At 48.2% G+C, this 20,702-nt stretch overlaps 1 protein-coding gene across 2 annotated transcripts; it reads left to right on the top strand.

Moving 5' to 3' along the window:
• The first annotated feature begins 8,402 nt into the window (after positions 1-8,402).
• Positions 8,403-20,237, top strand: ZNF672 (zinc finger protein 672). 2 transcript variants are annotated; one of them, XM_003267366.4, is made up of 4 exons: positions 8,403-8,773; positions 15,191-15,344; positions 16,279-16,376; positions 17,767-20,237. In XM_003267366.4, exon 4 carries the CDS (start codon positions 17,991-17,993, stop codon positions 19,347-19,349), a length of 1,359 nt encoding a protein of 452 aa, XP_003267414.1. In that variant the 5' UTR covers positions 8,403-8,773; positions 15,191-15,344; positions 16,279-16,376; positions 17,767-17,990; the 3' UTR covers positions 19,350-20,237. The 2 variants fall into 2 exon arrangements, with proteins under 2 accessions (XP_003267414.1, XP_030668407.1); XM_030812547.1 differs by having other exon boundaries at positions 8,460-8,778.
• The last annotated feature ends 465 nt before the right edge of the window (positions 20,238-20,702 follow it).

Below are 20,702 nucleotides of genomic sequence, written 5' to 3'. Positions count from 1 at the left end.
AACAAACAGCCTCTCAGTCTCCACTATCGTTTGTCTTTTCTCCACTTCCTCCCTTCCCATTCACCCCTACAGTCTGGCTCCGGATGCTGCCAATTCGTAGGAATTACAAAGATAAGGTCATCCATGCTCTCAATATTGCCACAACACTGACATCTGACACTGGGTTATTTCTCTCTTTTTTCTTATCATTTAGCTTCTGAGTCACCCTTGTACTGGGTTTCCTCTTCTCTGGCTTGTTGATTCATTCCTTTATGCAATATGTCTTTACTGAGTGCCTATTATGTGCCAGAATTTCAGGCAATGATGAGAAAAAGGACACTATCTCACTTCCCATGTAGGTGATAGTCTATGGTGCTCATTTTATTTTTCTTTATTTATTTACTTACTTATTTATTTGAGATGGAGTCTCACTCTGTCGCCAGGCTGGAGTGCAATGGCACGATCTCAGTTCGCTGCAACCTCCGCCTCCCAGGTTCAAGTGATTCTCCTGCCTTAGCCTCCTGAGCAGCTGAGACTACAGGCGCATGCCACCACGCCCAGCTAATTTTTTTGTATTTTTAGTAGAGACAGGGTTTCACCATGTTGGTGAGCCTGGTCTCCAACTCCTGACCTCAAGTGATCCACCTGCCTCGGCCTCCTAAAGTGCTGGGATTACAAGTGTGATCCACCACGCCCAGCCGATGGTGCTCATTTTATAAACTGGTGGGATTCAAACTAATTGGAAGACAACCCAGATACATGTTTTACCTTGCAACCCAGTATACATATATGTGTGTAAATATATTCATTAAAAAGGTACAGGAAAAGATCTTTACCCAAATTATATGTAAAGCACATTAATATTTTATACTACTTTTAAATGCTGGTGGAGATCTCGTCTGTTGATTTCATTACCTGTTCACAGTTGAAAACCCTGTCCTAAATGTTACTGTGTCCCAGGCCCTGATGTTAGCTTCTGACCATCTCATGCTGCCTACTTTCCCTGAGTGCCCTTACCCTAGTGCATGGCTGTAGTCCTTACCCAGGGCTACTGTTCCTTCCTTAGAGCTGTCTCCACAGACTTTCCACAGATCACATTCTGAGATCCGTCAGCCTTTGAGATACCGCTGGCCTGTCCCAGAGTTGCCTCTCTCTCAGTGGATCCAAATCTGATTTCATCCCCTTTCCCAAATCCTGCTCTTCTGACATTTAATGTTGGTAAACAGTTCTACAGTCCAGCTCTTAACCCAGGGAAAAACCTAGAAGGCACCCCCCACATTGCTTTTCATCACACTAAGTATCTCAGAGAGATGCCTTCTGTTCCTCTCATTACCGTAGCTTCAGCTTAGACTCTCCTCATCTCCATCATAGATCACATACCTCAGAAGTCTTCTAAATGAGCAGTTAAAGTAGCACTTAAGCAATGATGGAAGTTACTATATTTGCACTGTCCAATATGGTAGCTACTAGTCATGTGTAGCTCTTGAGCGGGTTTAAATAGCCACATATGGATCCTGCCACAAGGATCCCTCCTAGTTCCTGGCACTAATAAACAACCAACCAACCCCTGTAGACTGACTTAATGAGTGAAATGTAAAAATATGAAAGCCATAGAAAGATGTTAGCAACACTGTCAATTACTATGTAATATCAGAAATCAACTTCTTAAATAATTTTTTCATAAATTTTTACTCATAACTTTTATTTCTGATTTTCTCACATAAGTACCCTAAATTGCCTCCATCATTAAAAATTACCTTTTTTAGGTTTTTTTGTCTACCAACATAAGCTACCTTTTTATAGTTCTTAACTTTTTTCCTACTATCAGTTATATATTTAATAAATACCACCATTAATTGCTGATTAAACATATTAGTTGACAAATATATAGTAACAGAAAGCAGATCAGTGGTTGCCTGGTGGGGAGGTGGTAGAGATTACAAAGTGGCATGAAGCAACTTGTGGGTAGTGGATATGTTCTCCATCTTGATTGTAGTGAGGCTTTCTTGAGGGTATATATATATGTCAGAACTTTTCAAACTGTACATTTCAGTGTGTAATTTGTGTATCAATTATACCTCCCTAAAACTTTTTTTAAAATCCAGTTGAAAACTTGCTCCCAGAAATATATACTGTAAAATCTACTAATAAATGTTAATGAAAGGGACAGCCTGTATTACGCTTATTTGTTTATTTAACTTTTTAGAGACAGGGTCCTGTTCTGTCACCCAGGCTGGAGTGCAGTGGCCTGATAATAGCCCACTGCAGCCTCAAACTCCAGGGCTCAAGCAATCCTTTTGCCTCAGCCTCCCAAGTAGCAAAGACTACAGGCCTTCACCACTATGCACTGCAGCCTCAAACCCCGGAGCTCAAGCAATCCTTTCGCCTCAGCCTCCAAGTAGCAAAGACTACAGGCCTTCACCACTATGCCTGGATAATGTTTTGATTTTTGTTTTTGTAAAGATTGGGTCTTGCTATGTTGCTCAGGCTGGTTGTGAACTCCTGTCCTCAAACAGTCCTCCTGCCTCAGCCTCCCAAACCATTAGAATTACAGACGTGAGCCCCCACGCTTGCCCTAAACCTGTATTACTAAAAATCTTTATTTTTACCCTTGTTAAATCTGCTGAGTTTTCCAGAGGTAAATTACTTCCCCGAGTTGCTCATCACATGTCATAATAAAAACAGCAAACACTTATGCAGTGTATGCCTTGCACCTGGCACTGTTCTGGTTTATTCATTTGATCCTCACAAAAACCAACTACAGTAAATTGTACCTTCATTTTACAGTTGAGGAAATTGACAGATAAGGAGATTAAATAACTTGTCCAAGGTCATACTGCTGCTAAGTGGTGGAACCAGTCTTTAAACACAGACAAAAGTATTTAAGATTTTTAAAAATAATTTATAGCAACACATCATATATTAAATGTATCTACGGCCGGGCGCAGTGGCTCACGCCTGTAATCCCAGCACTTTGGGAGGCCGAGGTGGGCGGATCACGAGGTCAGGAGATCGAGACCATCCTGGCTAACACGGTGAAACCCCGTCTCTACTAAAAATACAAAAAATTAGCCGGGCGAGGTGGCAGGCGCCTGTAGTCCCAGCTACGCGGGAGGCTGAGGCAGGAGAATGGCGTGAACCCCGGGGGGCGGAGCCTGCAGTGAGCCGAGATAGCGCCACTGCACTCCAGCCTGGGTGAAAGAGTGAGACTCCCTCTCAAAAAAAAATAAATAAATAAAATAAATAAATAAAATAAAATAAATGTATCTACTTACATTTTAAATGCTCTAATTTGTGAAAGTAACCAAAATCAAAATACTTTCTAAAGATCGGACAGGTTTGCATGTGATACCATTATTATTTATACTACTGTTCTTTTTTATTTTATTTATTTTTTATTATTATTTTTTTTTTTTGAGACGGAGTCTCACTCTGTCACCCAGGCTGGAGTGCAGTGGTGCTCTCTCGGCTCACTGCAAGCCCCACCTCCCGGGTTCATGCCATTCGCCTGCCTCAGCTTCCCAAGTAGCTGAGACTACAGGCACCCACCACCACGCCTGGCTAATTTTTTGTATTTTTTAGTAGAGACGGGGTTTCACCGTGTTAGCCAGGATGGTCTTGATCTCCTGACCTTGTGATCCACCTGCCTCGGCCTCCCAAAGTGCTGGGATGACAGGCGTGAGCCACCGCGCCTGGCCCCTATACTACTGTTCTTAACCTTTAAAGTGGTTTCAATTATAAAAACTGATTCTATCCTACCTTGCATTTTACTTTGAAACTGATTTTTCCCCGGAAAGTTCTGCTTTGTGATTTTAAGCTCATTTTCTGTATTTTATTTTGTGAACCACGGAGCCTAGATGTGAACTTTGAACATAATTTCTATATAACATAACTAAAAAAAAATTGTCGTTAAGGACTAGGAAACAATTTGTATTTTAAAGGAAGTTGATCTTCAGATATCCCCTCAACAAATATTCTACGTTTGTGCTATTCCAATTTTATCGTTTACTATAGCTCTTCACAATTAGTTTACCTGTACAAATGTAAAAATAATTAAAGTAGCAATCTCTCTGATGGAATCGTGTTTGAGTCCTTGAAGTTGACCACAGACTGTAAGCAGCACAAACTCCAATAATTTTCTATTAAGGTTACTGTTTAATTTAAAAGACATTAAATCCTCTGTGTCAAGCCATTAAGATTAATATGTGTGTTATTGATTCAATTTATGTTTTCACTTATCTTCTTGTTTCCTGAAATCCATTTTGATGTGGCTTTACAATATGTTTGCAACTTGAAATTAATACAAACCCTTATTCCTTAAACACTAAATAAAATCTTCATTTCAGGATTTAGTCAGCCAGTCTTTCCAGTTCTTATTATTCTAAATTGTTAGATTTCACTTTTCTGTACTTGGTTCTTTCCTCTATTTGAAAGCTGTGTCAGTTGACATGTGTGGAGTTATTCAGGTAAGAACTGGAAGCTACTGTGCTCTAGAAGCCAATGTTTTTATTGTAACTGAAATTAGAATGTTTGAAGAATGGAAAACGTTGTATTTAGCAATATAGGAACAAGATGAATGAAATTGAAACAGTCTTCTCAGTCCTTATACCCCCAGTAACACAGTGAGCCTTCAGCATCTGATTTTTGACATTGTGAATATCCACTGGGCTCACACTTCAGACAGGGATTTGAAATAGTGGTCTATACCTTAGCCCGACTTATTGCCTTTCAGTTGCCCCCAACAGCAACGTAAGCCATGTACTATGTGCCTGCTCTGCATGCCTGTAACTTTTACTTCCCTTCCTTTCTGTCTTACTTCATAAACCACTGACAGTGCCCTCTAGCCAAACACAACCACCTTGATGCTGTTTGACTTACTTCAGCATTGGACATTGTCCACCACTTCCTCACATGGGAATCTAAAACCTGACCGTGTCCTGACCTTCTTCCTCCCCAAAGCCTTTACTGGCTTCCCCTTCTGCAGCTGCTTCCTTTTGGAGGCTGGTGCTCTAGGTACGGTGCCTTCAGCCCCTACTAATCCACCTATAGCCTCTTAGAAATGTCATCCACGCCCACGGCTTCACGTATTCACCTCTAACTTCCTAGTCTTTACAAATCCTGATACACCATGGCTCCTCCTCTTCTCACTGAGGGAGGCCTACACCCTTGGGTATGGGATAGATTCCATACTGTAAAGGAACATAATTTATTCATCTCTGTATTTCTATTACCCACCCAGGTGCAGACTTAGTGGGTCCTCAATAAAAGCTTGTGGAAAGGAGAAATTCCTTGATTTAGCTCAAAACTTATTTGCATTTCCTCTTCCAATACCTTCACCCACTCTACCTTCTTGAATTCCTGTCCCACCCCACTCAGCATCTTCCACAGGATTCCGAGCCTCCTTGACTCACTCAGTCTGGATTGAGTGCATGCTCACTCCCTTCCTGTTCAACTAATCCCTCTGCCTGACCCAATCCCGTCACTTATATTGCAGAAATCTGCCAGTGGGGGTGTGTGGTGGGAGGTGAAAATCATTGTCACCTCCATCCACAGATCCCTATACAAAATCTTGGCTACATGCTGAGCCAATGGAGTTTGCTGATGACCTGTTGCAGAATTACTCTATTCTTCCTGTTGTACCTTCATACCACTTTGTACTTTGCACATGATGGGATGGCAAGGTCTGTGGGCCGGGGTCGGGGGGAGGTGCCTTCCCTCAGCATGTCCTCAAAGGACTCAGTCTCCATTTTGTCTCCAATACTCAGCCCATTTCTTTGCACATAGCAGGTGTTCAGAAATGTGCATCCAGCCTCTGACTGACTCTGCCCTCCAGCTTATAATTTAGTAGGAGAAATAAAGTATCCACATTATTCTGAAGTACATGGTGGCCAGGCATGGTGGCTCTTGCCTGTAATCCTAGCACTTTTGGAGGCCGAACACAGCAGATCACTTGAGGCCAGGAGTTCAAGACCAGCCTGGGCAACATGGTGAAACCCCATGTCTACCAAAATTACAAAAATTAGCCAGGCATGTTGGTGCATGCCTGTAGTCCCAGCTCTTTGGGAGGCTGACACACAAGAATCACTTGAACCTGGGAAGAGGCTTCAGTGGGCTGAGATCATGCCACTGCACTCCAGCCTGCGTGACAGAGCAAGACTCTATCTTAAAGTACATGGTAAAGGATGTAAATAACAGAGAAAGTGTCTTATGCGTCTTGTGGCTTGCAAAGACAATAAATACTTAGGGAATTTCTGGATGAACAATACTAGTGGTCTTCAGAAAGAAGATACAGTTTTCACTTTGAGAGTGGGTTGGTCTTTGAACAGAAGCCTGAAGGATAAGTAGGACTTTGGCAGACAAGAAAAAGTGGAGGAACAGGAGAAGTGTATGCCAAGCTGAGAGAAATGTAGAGGGTAGGTGGGGAGTGATCCGGTTTAATGGAGAGTTTAAGAGAACAGACTGGAGAGACAGGTTGGAATAGGTGAAAGAGGGTCTTGAATATTACGCCAGAAGCGTAAACTTCATTTGGTGATTGTACAGACTTTTTTGACTGTTACTGAGCAGGAATGTGATGCAAGCAGAACGGGGAGATTGATCGAGTAGGTTCACAGCTGTTATCTCCAACGTCTAGAATACTACCTGGCATATAGTAGACCTTCCATAAACATTTTGAATATTTACAGAACCACATTAAGAGTTGTCATTTATTGATGTAGATGTGTAGAGAAATAAGACTATTTGGATGTGATATTTTTAGTTGACAAATATACACATAACTTCATTCTTGACCTTTCTTTCACTACCCTCCGTCTTCCTGTTACAATTATCATCCCCCACTGTGATGACTTCCATAACATAGGAAACCTAAATCCAGCTTCCTGTTCTTCCCCCCATTGTTTGAGTTTTTCCCTCCAAAGCTACACAGAAGAAAGTCATCTAATCCAGTCCTCTTTCACATGAAAGTTTGTTAGAATTTGTGTACAGTCATTATGTGCACAAAAAAATGTTTCTAGGTTAAATATCCCCAGCCCCTTTAATTATGTGACCATCCTAGTCACCATCCTCTTCATGTCTCTAGGATTAGCCAAGTGTGTCAGTGTCCTTAAAAACATGACATCAATACTGAGCAATGAGTCCAGAAATGTCTAAATTAGTATATTTCTCTGGCTTAAAGACTCTGGAAATATCCTCAACTAATCATTCTCTATATAATACTACCTTATCTGTGTATGATTCTTTACAATAAAAATATACATACTTCAAGCGCATTCTCCATGTCTCTCTCAATGTTATCCCTTCCTGGTTCAGGCCCTGATCACTCCAGACCTGCATCCTGTGTCTTGCTTTTCAGCTTTCTTGCCTGCTGCTACCAGATCTGTCTTCCTTAATCCGTGTTGTCATATGCAGGTCAGCAAACACTCACTGATCATCTGTGGCGTGCTGGCCCTGTGCTCATGCTTCAAGGGATCAATTGTTCATGAGTAGGACAAGGCCTGTCCCTTAAGCTATGGGGGAACAGTATTCATCTGACTATAACAACGTGCGGGAGGTTGCGCTGCAGCATGGATATGTCCCCAGGACTGAGGACAGAGAAGGGTATTCTAGCATAGGTTTATGGAGATGGCATTTGACTAAGCTTTTACAAATTAAAACAGAGAAGAGGGTAAGAGTTTTCCGGGCCAAGCATGACAGGTCTAAGTACACTAATTAGGGGACGCCCTGAGCAGAGCTCAGAAGAGTGGTACTAATTGACCTCCAAAGGAAGATGAGAGCAGTGAAGAAGGACGTTGAGGGCCATCCCTGGGCGTCTGTTCTGACGATATAGGCACACTAAAGGATGGCCAGGCCCCCAAAATGCATTTCCGGAAAACAATACTAGTAGCATTTCCTAGTAGAAGACGTTAGGGTCAACATTTGGACAGGCAGTTCAACCAGGAAGTTCATGGAGAGGCAGCTGGCAAGCCGACCAGGAGTAATCCCTATCCCTGGCATCGCGACTTTGGGCGTATCATTAACTTGTGGGGTCCTCACCTAAAATACAGGATAAATGCTCATATTTCCCCTGACAGGGTTGTGGTGAGGATTGAGATATAATAGGTATCCAGCCTGGCCTCACTTATAAGAAGGCGCTAACTTAACTACGGGGATGGCTGCCGCAGCCCCGTCCGCGCCGGGCACCGTCTACCGCGCCGGCAGCACCGAAGGGTACACCTGCCTGTGTCCCGCCAGCGGCCGCGGGAGGAGCTGCCGGAGGACTAGACTGTGGACCGCCTAGCTCCCGGGACTCCGCGGCTGGGGGCTGAGGCGTGCGCAGGGCTCGGCGCCCTTTGCTCTGATTGGGCGGGACGAGGCCCAGGGGTGGGCCGACAGACAAAGCGGGAGGCAGGAATTGGTTAAGCCCGGAGAGAGGGCGGGGCCTTGGCCCGCGCGGGAGGCGGGAGTGCAGTCCCCCGGGCTTTCTCTCTTAGCCCCGCCTCCTTCCCGGCTCCAGCTGGGGCCCGAGAGGCTGCGTGGTCTGTACGCTGCTCGCTGGCCTCCCAGTCTCCCCAGCAACCGATGACACTGCCCGCGCGACACTGACCACTAGCCGACGCGGGCGAGAGGGACAGGAGCGTGACCTCCCCATCCCGAGGGGCCGGACGCTCGGACGCCTCCCCGCTTCCCCTACTCGGAGGCCGCGCGCGCCGTTAGCCCGTTCCTCGCTCCCCGGCCCCAGTCCCGCAGTCCGGGAGGCGGGGGTCGGCAGCTGGCTGAGTGGGAACCGCGCGGTGTCTGAGGAGCCAGTCGGAGACCGGTGAGGTGACTGAAGGGCAAGGGAGGGCAAGGGTGGCGCGGGGCAGCCGTCCTCAGCTGTGGCTAGTCTTCTCCCATCTGCCTCGGGCGACTGGTGTCTGCGGCGGTCGCGAGCGCCGCCCGGGCTACGAGTGACGCGGAGATACTGCGGGGCGAGCGATTGGCCGGACACGTTCGCGCGGCCTGCTCCTCCCAGGCCTTCCCCTTAGCCTGTCCTCCCTGGTCCTCCCCGGGTGACCTTTTCGGGGCTGGCGTCACCACGACAAACATCGCCAGGCTGAGCCGGCTTAAGGGGGCAATGGCCGCCACCGGCTTCTGGCAGCGTTAAACGCTCCCCACTACGTTTTTGGTGCCCGGTCTCGCCCTCCAAGTCGGCTGGCGCCGCGGGCAAGGGGCGCTCGGGGTTGGGAAGGGGCTCGCGCAAAGAAAGTTTGCCCAGCAACTTGTGACGCGCGCCGACCGAGGCGCCCCAGGATTGGCTGCGCTGCTGTGGGTCACAGAAAGCGACCTCTTCAGGTGCCGTGTTCCGCATTCGGCGAATAGTTGTGCTCTGCTCTTAAGTACCAGGCACCAAGTCCCCAAATGAGTAGCCAGCTTCCCTTCTTTCATCTTGGAGCCCACACTTCGCGCAAGTGGAGCTATGGAAGGCCCATGCTGTGCTGCTCTAATCATGTGAGGGATTCTTAGGGGTTGAGGGGGAAGGACTGAAAAGGGCTGCAGACCGTTTAGGATGCCTGGAGTGGAGACAGGAGTTAAGCCCCTTACTCAGAGTCCATCTTAAGAACTGTCCAGGGCCGGGCACAGTGGCTCATGCCTGTTATCCTAGCACTTTGGGAGGCCAAAGTGGGAGGCTGTCTTGAGCTCGGGAGTTCAAGACCAGCCTGGGCAACATGGTGAGAACCCTCGTCTCTACAAAAATAATAATAATAATAATAATAATAATAATAATAATAATTAGCCGGGTGTGGTAGCACCTGCTCATAGTCCCAGCTCCGCAGAAGGCTGAGGCTGGAGGGTTGCTTGAGTCCAGGAGGGCGAGGCTGCAGTGAGACAGTGATCAAATCACTGCATTCCAAGCTGGGTGACAGCAAGACCCTGTCTCAAAAAACAAACAAACAACAACAACAAGAAGGACTGTCCTAGGGAGAGTAAATCCTAAGTACCGGGCAACCGCAATTCTCAGTGTTAGCAATTTTTTTTTTTTTGTGAAACGGAGTCTTGCTCTGTTGTCCAGGCTGGAGTACAGTGGCGCGATCTCGGCTCGCTGCAACCTCCGCCTCCTGGGCTCAAGTGATCCTCCCACCTCACCCTCTCCAGTAGCTGAGACTACAGACGGGCGCCACCACACCCGGCTGTTTTTTGTATTTTTCGTAGAGACGGGGTTTCGCTATGTTGGCCAGGCTGGTCTCCAGCTCCCGACCTCAAGTGATCTGCCCGTTTGGGTCTCCAAAAGTGCTGGGATTACAGACGTGAGCCACCATGCCCAGCAAGATTAAGCAATATTTGGACCTTTCCATATGAAACACCGTAATAATAGCTTTTTTTAAATTTATTTTTTGAGATGGAGTCTCACTCTGTCGCCCAGGCTGGAGTACAGTGGCACGATCTCGGCTCACTGCAACCTCTGCTGCTCCGGTTCAAGCGATTCTCCTGCCTCAGCCTCCCGAGTTAGCCGGTACTACAGGCGCGTGCCACCACGCCTGGCTAATTTTTTGTATTGTTAGTAGAGACGGGGTTTCACCATGTTGGCCAGGCTGGTCTCAAACTCCTGACCTCAGGTGATCTGCCCACCCCAGCCTCCCAAAGTGCTAGGATTACAGGCGTGAGTCACCGTGCCTGGCCAACTTTCTTTACTAAAGTTTTCCCAGCCAGGAGGATCAGACACTCCAAGTCTACTGTCTAAGATCAGACAACTAGTAATGGGAGGAACCAGAATTTGGATGCCTGCCTCTCTGGTTCTGCTACACAGGTTGCAGGCTCAACTAGTAAACCAAAGCAGAATATTTGTATGTGCAGTGAGCAGTGCTGTGGAGGATATGATGACTGTAGTCAGAGTATTTGTATGTGCAGTGGGTAGTGCTGTGGAGGATATGATGACTAGTCAGGGTATTTGTATGTGCAGTGGGCAGTGCTGTGGAGGATATGATGACTGTAGTCAGAGTATTTGTATGTGCAGTGGGCAGTGCTGTGGAGGGTATGATGACTGTAGTCAGTGTATTTGTATGTGCAGTGGGCAGTGCTGTGGAGGATACGATGACTGTAGTCAGGGTATTTGTATGTGCAGTGGGCAGTGCTGTGGAGGGTGCGATGACTGTATGTATTGATGGCAGTGCGTGGAGGATATGATGACTGTAGAGATTGTATGTGCAGTGGGTAGTGCTGTGGAGGTATGATGACTAGTCAGATTACTTGTATGTGCAGTGGGTAGTGCTGTGGAGGATATGATGACTAGTCAGATTACTTGTATGTGCAGTGGGTAGTGCTGTGGAGGATATGATGACTGTAGTCAGATTACTTGTATGTGCAGTGGGTAGTGCTGTGGAGGATATGATGACTGTAGTCAGATTATTGTATGTGCAGTGGGTAGTGCTGTGGAGGATACGATGACTGTAGTCAGGGTATTTGTATGTGCAGTGGGCAGTGCTGTGGAGGATACGATGACTAGTCAGGGTATTGTATGTGCAGTGGGTAGTGCTGTGGAGGATACGATGACTAGTCAGGGTATTTGTATATGCAGTGGGTAGTGCTGTGGAGGATACGATGACTAGTCAGGGTATTTGTATGTGCAGTGGGTAGTGCTGTGGAGGATATGATGACTGTAGTCAGAGTATTTGTATGTGCAATGGGTAGTGCTGTGGAGGATATGATGACTAGTCAGGGTAGTTGTATGTGCAATGGGTAGTGCTGTGGAGGATATGATGACTAGTCAGGGTATTTGTATGTGCAGTGGGCAGTGCTGTGGAGGATACGATGACTAGTCAGGGTATTTGTATGTGCAGTGGGCAGTGCTGTGGAGGATACGATGACTAGTCAGGGTATTTGTATGTGCAGTGGGCAGTGCTGTGGAGGATACGATGACTAGTCAGGGTATTTGTATGTGCAGTGGGCAGTGCTGTGGAGGGTGCGATGACTGTAGTCAGAGTATTTGTATGTGCAGTGGGTAGTGCTGTGGAGGATACGATGACTGTAGTCAGGGTATTTGTATATGCAGTGGGTAGTGCTATGGAGGATATGATGACTGTAGTCAGGCCCTTTCCTTCAGGGACCTAACATTTGGGAAAATTGGATTCCAGACTAATACATCACTTTTAAAAAGCACTGAATATCTTCTGTGTGCCCAAGTCCTTGCTAGGCCCAGGGAAGGTGCAAAAGACCTTATAGTCCATTTTCTCTGATCTGGGATGCTCTGGCCACTCTGGGCTTCAGTGTTGCCTGTGTCTCAAAAGGACAGGACAAGCTCCCACTATGTATGTTCTCTCCTTGCCTACATCCATACCTTCTCTATACTTCCCAGATTTCACAGGAAAATCTTTGTGAAACCGAAACTTTCAAAAGAATGTATTTGGGCTCGGCATGGTGGCTCACACCTGTAATGCCAGCACTTTGGGAGGCTGAAGCAGGAGGATCAACTGAGGCCAGGAGTTCAAGGCCAGCCTGGGCAACATGGCAAAACCCTGTGTCTACTAAAAATACAAAAATTAGCTGTGGCAGCTGGAGCCTGTAATCCCAGCTGCTTGGGAGGCTGAAGCACAAGAATCGCTTGAACCTCAGAGTCAGAGGTTGCAGTGAGCCGAGATCACACTGAGATGGCACCACTGCACTTTAGCCTGAGAGACACAGTGAGACTCTGCCTCCAAAATAGAAAGAATGTGTTGGCTCATGATCAGACTTGAGCACTTGGGCTGAGAGCGAACTGTCATTCCTATTTCCACCAGCTCCTTAGATATAGACTGAATCTGAAGCTGGAAGGAGCAGCTTCTTTTGAAGTATTGGATTTTGTTTCTTTATGGGGGAAGGAAGCAAGGAGTGGCAATTCTGGTGCTCTGAATTCCATTCCCCATCCGTACCTCCTAGAATAGGGCTTAAATCTGTCCAGAGTGGACAGGAATCCCTGCTTCCTGTTACATTCACTGATTAATATATGCTCCTTCCAGCTTCAGATTCAGTCTGACATGTCTAAGGAGCTGGTGGAAACAGGAATAACAGTTCGCTCCTACCCCAAGTGCCTAAGTCTGATCATGATCCAAATACATTCTTTTGAAAGTTTTGGTTTCACAAAGATTTTCCTGTGAAATCTGGGGAGTGTAGAGAAGGTATGGATGTGAACACGGAGAGAACATACATAGTGGGAGTTTATCCTGTCCCTTTGAGACATGGGCAACACTGAAGCCCAGAGTGGCCAGGGCACCTCAGATCAGGGAGAATAAAGCTGAGCAATGAGTAGGAGGGAGGTGTGGGTGCAGGGGGAGCCTCTCTGAGAAAGGGTAGAGAGTCCTGAATGAAGGAGTGAGAGAGCTTTGCCGGTAGAAGGAACTGTAAGTGGCAAGGCCCCAAAACTGCCTCCTGAAGGCCAGGGAAACTTCTACTCCACACCCTATCTAGACTGGGGAATGGATAGTTTGCTTCTATCTCATCTGGATTTCAGGGCAGTCTAGGGGTATCACAGAATCCTGGACACAGCAGCATCACTCGATCCTGAGGGGTAAGAATACAAGGAGAAGCCAGCAGAAGAATCACCTCTCCTGATGCAGCTACAACTCCCACCCTCCCACCGCCAGTTCCTGCCCCTCTTCTCATGGAGACCATTCCATTCCTGGGTCAGGGCCCAAGATTAACAGAGCGCACACAGAGCATTCCCTGGGGCCCCAAGTGCTGGTTCTTGGGGTTGGCATTTTACCTCCTTGTCCCCTGGCTGCCTGGTGCTCACCTGTGAATTTCACAGCCAGGTCTGTCCCTGCTGCTCACTGAGCTGCTGCAAGCCTCCTGGGGCCTTTAGGAAGGGGCGGGGCTGCCCTAGGGAGACTGAGAGATGGGCTACATGGCCTGCTGACTTAGTCCTGTCCCCAGACCCACCTGCACACTTGTGCTGGATGACTGGACAAGCCTGTATAGGAAGCCCAGGTCACATGGGGGTTACTAATAACACCCACCTCAAAGGACTATTGGGAGGACGAAAGGGAAACACATGTACAAACGTGAGAGTTCTTGTGTGTTAATACCAGTAACAACTGGTATGGTTTCACCTTCTGAGAGTCACAGTGAGAGAAGGTTTTGCGTAAATCACAACCCCAGGTCCCTACCAGGTCTAGGTGTCCAGTTTCCAAAACAGCAGGTGGACTTTTCTGGAGAAGGTGGCTAGGAACTAGGGCCTTGGAAAATGAGGGGAACAGCTCTCCTCTGGGCTCACTGAAGCTCTGAAGGTCAGACAGGGTCAGTGACCTTTTCTCAACTAAAGCCCTCTAAGGACTGAGGTGGGCCAGCCTCCCTTCAAATGTTCCAGGATTTGGAAAGGCCATTTGGATAAGCACTATTCAATAAAAATAAAATATAAGCCACATTTATAATCTTAAATTTTCTTTAAAAATGGGTAAAATATATTGTGATATATTTCATTTAACCTAATATATCCAAAAATATTTCAACATATAATCAATGCTAAACATTATTAATGACGTATTTTGCATTCTTTTTTAATACTAAGTCTTTGAAATGAGGAGAGTATTTGGCTCTTACAAATCAACTCAGTTTGAACCAGCCATGTTTCAAGTGCTCACCACATGTGGCTCTGGGCCACTGTAGTAGACAGCATAGCAGGGAACAGTTCCCCTCAGCCCTATTCCCTGCTGCCCAGACCAGGTTTACCAACTCTGACCTCAAGATGTCCACTTGTTTCTTGTGAATCATGACTTTTTGAGGTCTTTTGTCCCACCCCAGAAATGCTGGCATGGCAGAACAGATAACCAGGGAAGAAAAATCTGTATTCTGATTGAAAATAAGAATTTTCAATTATTTTATTTTGAATTATTATTTTCAATTATTATTCAATTATTATTAAGAAACAAAATGACATATGAAACTCAGAAGTTTATCTTGCCCCTATTGTAAATATTGGTTTTTCCATTAGCTTATCTTCCTTCTTAGTACCTGTTTTGTTTCGGTTTTTTTAGTTACATGTATAGTATTTGTTTTAAATGCTTGAAAGGTACTTACATACTTTATTCAACAATGAGAATTTTCACCAATTCAGACGTAATTTCCCCCTTCCCTCTTTCCAAACTTTCCTGTACTTTTTTTCCAAAGTGAAAGAAATTTGGTGGTATAGCAACTTTAAAACTCACATTCAATCAGGAGAATGGAGATTAGGATGATCTAGAAGTCAGTCTTTTTTTTTTTGGCACAGTAATAATTTTTCTTTCAGGTTTCCACTTCAGTCGTGACCCTTTTGCCTGTGGGATGAGCTCCAGCATGGGGTGAGGTATAGAAGAGAGACTTGAAGAGCCTGCCTTGGGACTCAAGCGCCAAACCTGTACCCTAGCAAGTGTCTTACTCCATATCCATAATGGAAGGAAATGGTATTGTTGTTTATATGCCGTTTAAGTGTGCATGTTGGTATTTGTGCATTTGCCTTCCTTGGGCATGTGCCCTGGGAGGCAGTGGCCTGGGAGAGGGTGGGCTCCTAGAAACATGGTTTGAGAGGTACCATGGTCTCCAGATACCCAAGGAGGAGGCAGAGCACTCAGTGGGGCATGAGCATTGCTTTCTTTGGCATCTGGGATCAGCCACTGAGTCTCCAGGGAAGTTTTTATTTTCAGGAGGGCAAACATTCCTCTGAACTGACATCTAACTAAAATCAGCAGCCCGTGTCTGGGTTGAAAGTCCCTCTGGAGGAACCAAGGAACTCTCTCTAAAGTCTACTCCAGCCTGGGCGTGATGGCTCATGCCTGTAATCCCAGCACTTTGGGAGGCCGAAGCGGGTGGATTACCTGAGGTCAGAAGTTCAAAACCAGCCTGGCCAACATGGTGAAACCCCATCTCTACTAAAAATACAAAAATTAGCCAGACACAGTGTCACGTGCCTATAATCCCAGCTACTCAGGAGGCTGAGGCAAGGAGAATCCTTGAATCCGGGAGGCAGAGGTTGCAGTGAGCCGAGATGGAGTGACTGATCTCTAGCCTGGGCGACAGGGCGAGACTGTCAGAAAGTCTACTCCAGCGCTCCTGCTTGCATTTTTTGTTTAAAAATCATACTAATCATACTCTTTGTATAAGATGTCTGGGATTTAAAATACTCTAGAGCTTCCCCCCACCAAAACAAAAAAGTGGAGTGGGGGTGTGGATGAAACAAGAATGGTAAAATGGGAATTGATTTGTGACACTATTCAGTTTTTTGTATTTTAAAATGTCCATTAAATAAATACCCTCCTCCAGAAAACATTTCCCTCCCTTTCTTCCTCTGCTCCGTTGTAACTCACATTTTCCCTTTTACTTCATGTCGACTGGGCACAGCACACCCTACTGCAGAGGCACAAGAGGAGGACACCCCATGCCGGCTACTCCTGCCCAGCGTAGTGGGGCAGCAGAAGCTCCAGAGCCCAGACTTGCAGGTTTGCTATTCTCACTTTACCCCCATTTGTATCCAAAACATAAGGACCCTGTCTATGGGGGTATTTTAACCAAAGTTCTGAGTATTTATGATGAACTTTCATCTGCTAAGAAGAAAGTGACAGCTGACCATTTTGTTTGCGTCCTCTCCTGCATCTGTTGAGTGACAAGGGGCTATACTGTACTAGCAACTAGACCTAATCTCCAATAAGGCTGGAGACTGACCCGTGGCCCCTGAGAGAAGTCGTCAGTGCTGAGGCCAGGTAAGGAGGGCAGCCACATTGTGCTCTTGACTAGAGGGCATGTGAGGTTCTGTGCACATAATACAAAGGCTGACCCTGTTCCCAGACAGCTGCCTGGAGCAACCTGTCAGAAGAATTCAGGAATATCATGTGAGACAAATAGGATAATAGAGCAGATTTGGTCTCCATAAAGGAGTTTTTCTGCTACTCCAGATTCTCAGATTCCCGTGGCTGAGACAGTGAGGAAATGCTGCAGAACGTTCATAAACAATATGTTTTTTTTGATCAGATTCATCATATTCAAACCTTCACAAACAACTTGGATGTCCTGATAATTATTACAGAATGGATGCCCCTTCCTTCTCCCCAGCCTTTCCTGAAAATGGGAAAAGTGTTTCTTGGATAATGCCACCAACTGTTAATAATGTATTTTGTGAATTATCTATGCTCCCGTTTTACCCCTTTACTCGGTCCTGAGTTGCTTTCTCAACTTTGGGGCTGTATACTGGCATGGGGTAGTGTGTTTATCAAGTGCTGTCCAAAGCCAAGGAACAATATTTTGGGGTTTCTCAAATACCTTCCCTTGGCCAGACCCCAGCCCCTTCAGTAACTTCAGGGTCTGAGCCCTTTGCCTAGGCTGTTGCTGCTGGACCTGTTTGTGCTTCATCACATTACCCGCTTTGTTCTTCCAGCCCAAGTCTGGCTGGGTTCATGTCAGTGACTCAGGAAAGCTGGGTTTTGGAGGAAGGCGTTGGTGTAGTCTAAACGCAGGGGACTTCTCACTGCCCCATCCTTCCTTGGTCATTTCCTAATGCATCCCCAGACAAGCATCCCCATCTAAGGCCAGCAAACAGGCTTGGCATTCCCTTCCCTCAGAGCAGTGTTGATGGTTCCCAGGCTAAATGGAAGCTCCCCTTTGAATCCATTCCTGTTTGTTCTCCAGGACACTTGTAGTTTCCCTCCTGCCCTTCCAAGTGGTTCAAGGACACCCCCTCCGTATTTCCGGGATGCCCATGGCTTTGCTTTGTCTTGGGGAAGGGAATCCTGGAGATGGACTACCTAAAGAAGTTATAACAAATAGGGAGTTCGTGTTCCCCTCTCCATTCCTTAGGAGCTGCTGCAGAGGCTCACAATGACCTTCTCCCCACAGGCTCACGGTGCAGGGTGAACCTGGCAACAGCTCACCTCTGGAACAGCCGCAGTGTCTGCCCCTTAGAGAAGAACCCTGAAATCAGACCAGTTTTTGCGGCCTCCCCCTTTCCTCTCTGTTACAGTGCCCTTTCCAGGCCTTAAGAGAAGTAAAACTTAGCTGCAGCGTCAGGAGGTGGACCCCAGAGTGTGAGTGGCACGCTTCCCTGTGAACCCGTCCTCACCATGTTTGCCACATCTGGGGCAGTGGCAGCAGGGAAGCCTTACTCGTGCAGCGAGTGTGGCAAGAGCTTCCGCTACAGCTCAGTGCTGCTGCGACATGAACGTGCTCACGGCGGTGACGGCCGCTTCCGTTGCCTAGAATGCGGTGAGCGCTGTGCACGGGCTGCTGACCTCCGAGCGCACAGGCGCACCCATGCTGGCCAGACCCTCTACATCTGCAGTGAGTGCGGACAAAGCTTCCGCCACAGCGGCCGCCTTGACCTACACTTGGGTGCACACCGGCAGCGATGCCGCACTTGCCCCTGCCGCACATGCGGCCGCCGCTTCCCGCACCTCCCGGCGCTGCTGCTACACCGGCGCCGCCAGCATCTGCCAGAGCGGCCCCGCCGCTGCCCGCTGTGCGCCCGCACCTTCCGACAGAGCGCGCTGCTCTTCCACCAGGCGCGGGCGCACCCCTCGGGGACAACCTCTGACCCTGCTGCCCCACCCCACCGCTGCGCACAGTGCCCGCGAGCCTTCCGAAGCGGCGCCGGGCTGCGGAGTCACGCGCGCATCCACGTGTCCCGGAGCCCCATGCGACCCCGTGCCTCAGACGCCCACCAGTGTGGCGTGTGCGGCAAGTGTTTCGGCAAGAGCTCTACGCTGACGCGACACCTGCAGACGCACTCGGGGGAGAAACCCTTCAAGTGCCCGGAGTGCGGCAAGGGCTTCCTGGAGAGCGCCACGCTGGTGCGCCACCAGCGCACACACACGGGCGAGAAGCCGTACGCATGTGGCGACTGTGGACGCTGCTTCAGCGAGAGTTCCACGCTGCTGCGCCACCAGCGCAGCCATCAGGGCGAGCGGCCACATGCGTGCGCCACTTGCGGCAAGGGTTTCGGGCAGCGCTCCGACCTGGTGGTGCACCAGCGCATCCACACGGGCGAGAAGCCCTTCGCGTGCCCCGAGTGCGGCCGCCGCTTCAGCGACCGCTCGGACCTCACCAAGCACCGGCGAACGCACACGGGCGAGAAGCCCTACCGCTGCGAACTGTGCGGCAAGCGGTTCACGTGCGTGTCCAATCTCAACGTGCATCGGCGCAACCATGCCGGCCACAAGCCACACAAATGCCCCGAGTGCAGCAAGGCCTTCAGCGTCGCCTCCAAGCTTGCACTGCACCGCAAGACGCACCTGGGCGAACGGCCAGCGGAGTGCGCAGAGTGCGGCAAGTGCTTCAGCCACAGCCGCTCGCTGTCGCAGCATCAGCGGGCCCACACGCGCGCCCGCACCGCTGCCGCCGTTGCCATCCAGTCCGCAGTGGGCACTACCCTCGTCTTTGAGGGGCCGGCTGAACAGGAAAAGCCAAAGTTTTCTGTGTCCTAGTTGAGGGAGGCTTGCTGAGGCTTCTCTAAAGGTGGTTGGGCAAGCACCTATATAGTATCACGGGGACAGTTGAGGCAACTCGTAGATGGAGGTTTGGGAAAAGACTATGTGGCCTCCTGCCTTTCCCGTTTCTTTTGGCAGCCCTTCACCTGGCCTCCTGCCTCGCCTCTACACCTACTACCCTGTCGGCCCTTTTGCCATCCTGTCCTCGTATAACTCGGATTCTCCCCTCAGGTGTAGGTGCAGGGAGTCAGGGAACCCTTAGACTCCCCTGTGTGCAAGAGCCCAGGTGTTGGTGTGTCCCTTTAATGCGACTGTGTTCTCTGGTGTTTCTGATTTTCCTGCCTTTGTTCTGTCTTCTCATGTCCCATCTCATTCCAGCCCGCATCTTCTGCCTTCCTGATTACCTTTGTTGTCCTGCCTCTTCAGGTAATGGTCACAGATTTGGCTGTAGTCACATGTTACCAGCCCTGTGGCTTCTTGACTCTTGGCTCCCTGTTAACTCTGCTTCTGAGAAATGTGGGTATAGAGGTGGGAAAGCTCACTTCCATGAAGGATGTCTCCATGCTAGGAGCTGCCTGCACCCTGGCAGAGGTGGCCAGTCACGTGAAGGTGGGCAGGGGCCTAAACATGGCCACACATGATGTCTCCAGGGCAGATCAAGGGGCCTCTCAGAACAATGTTCCCCAGCCAGGTGAGGAACATTTTCACTGGGACCCAGGCCAAAACCATGTGGGTCCACAAAGCCAGGCACTGCCAAGTGGAACATGAGGTTATTTCCAAATCATGGGAGCCACCAGTAAGGAGAGGGCAGGGTGGAAAATCCCCTGGAGCTGGTCAACAACTTTTTGCTCATGGCTAGTGAAATAAAGTTGTCTGAGTACTAGATGCCAAGCGCCCCCTTTGTCAAACCTACGGCTGCTCACCAGAGTTTGGAAGTGATCCAAGAGCAGGTCCATTCAGTTCCAAGGTCTCTTTTACCTTCCCAAGGTAGCTCAGTGATCTCGTATGGAGGACCACTTGATTCCACACTACAAGGTGAGACTTCAAGGCCTACATATTGGGTTTTCTCTGTTAATGGCAAGTACAAGATGGCTCAGGATCAATGCCTGTATTTCCACTCCAGCCAGTCAGCCAGGAGTGACCCAGCACTCTCCAGATTATCTCCGCCTGCTCTATTTGAGTGTAAGGGTGGGTGTCTTAGTCCACAGGAAAGGGCTGCAAACTGTCAAAGTGAGTCTGGAAAGGGTCAGAGGTGAGGGCCTGCAGAGAGAAACAGGGCCTGCACCTAAGCTGCATTCTGGTACATGGTTTCAAAGGGATCTAGGATTTCTGCACCTCAGGTGCCAAAAC

Source organism: Nomascus leucogenys, chromosome 5 (assembly GCF_006542625.1).
Source record: "Nomascus leucogenys isolate Asia chromosome 5, Asia_NLE_v1, whole genome shotgun sequence".
NCBI lineage: Eukaryota > Metazoa > Chordata > Mammalia > Primates > Hylobatidae > Nomascus > Nomascus leucogenys.
Note: the sequence above shows the minus strand (reverse complement) of the source record. Positions and strands in the feature narration are given on the sequence as shown.

What these genes read in the sequence shown, in the direction of transcription:
- ZNF672 (XM_003267366.4), top strand. Translation starts at nt 17,991, where the DNA reads ATGTTTGCCACATCTGGGGCAGTGGCAGCAGGGAAGCCTTACTCGTGC.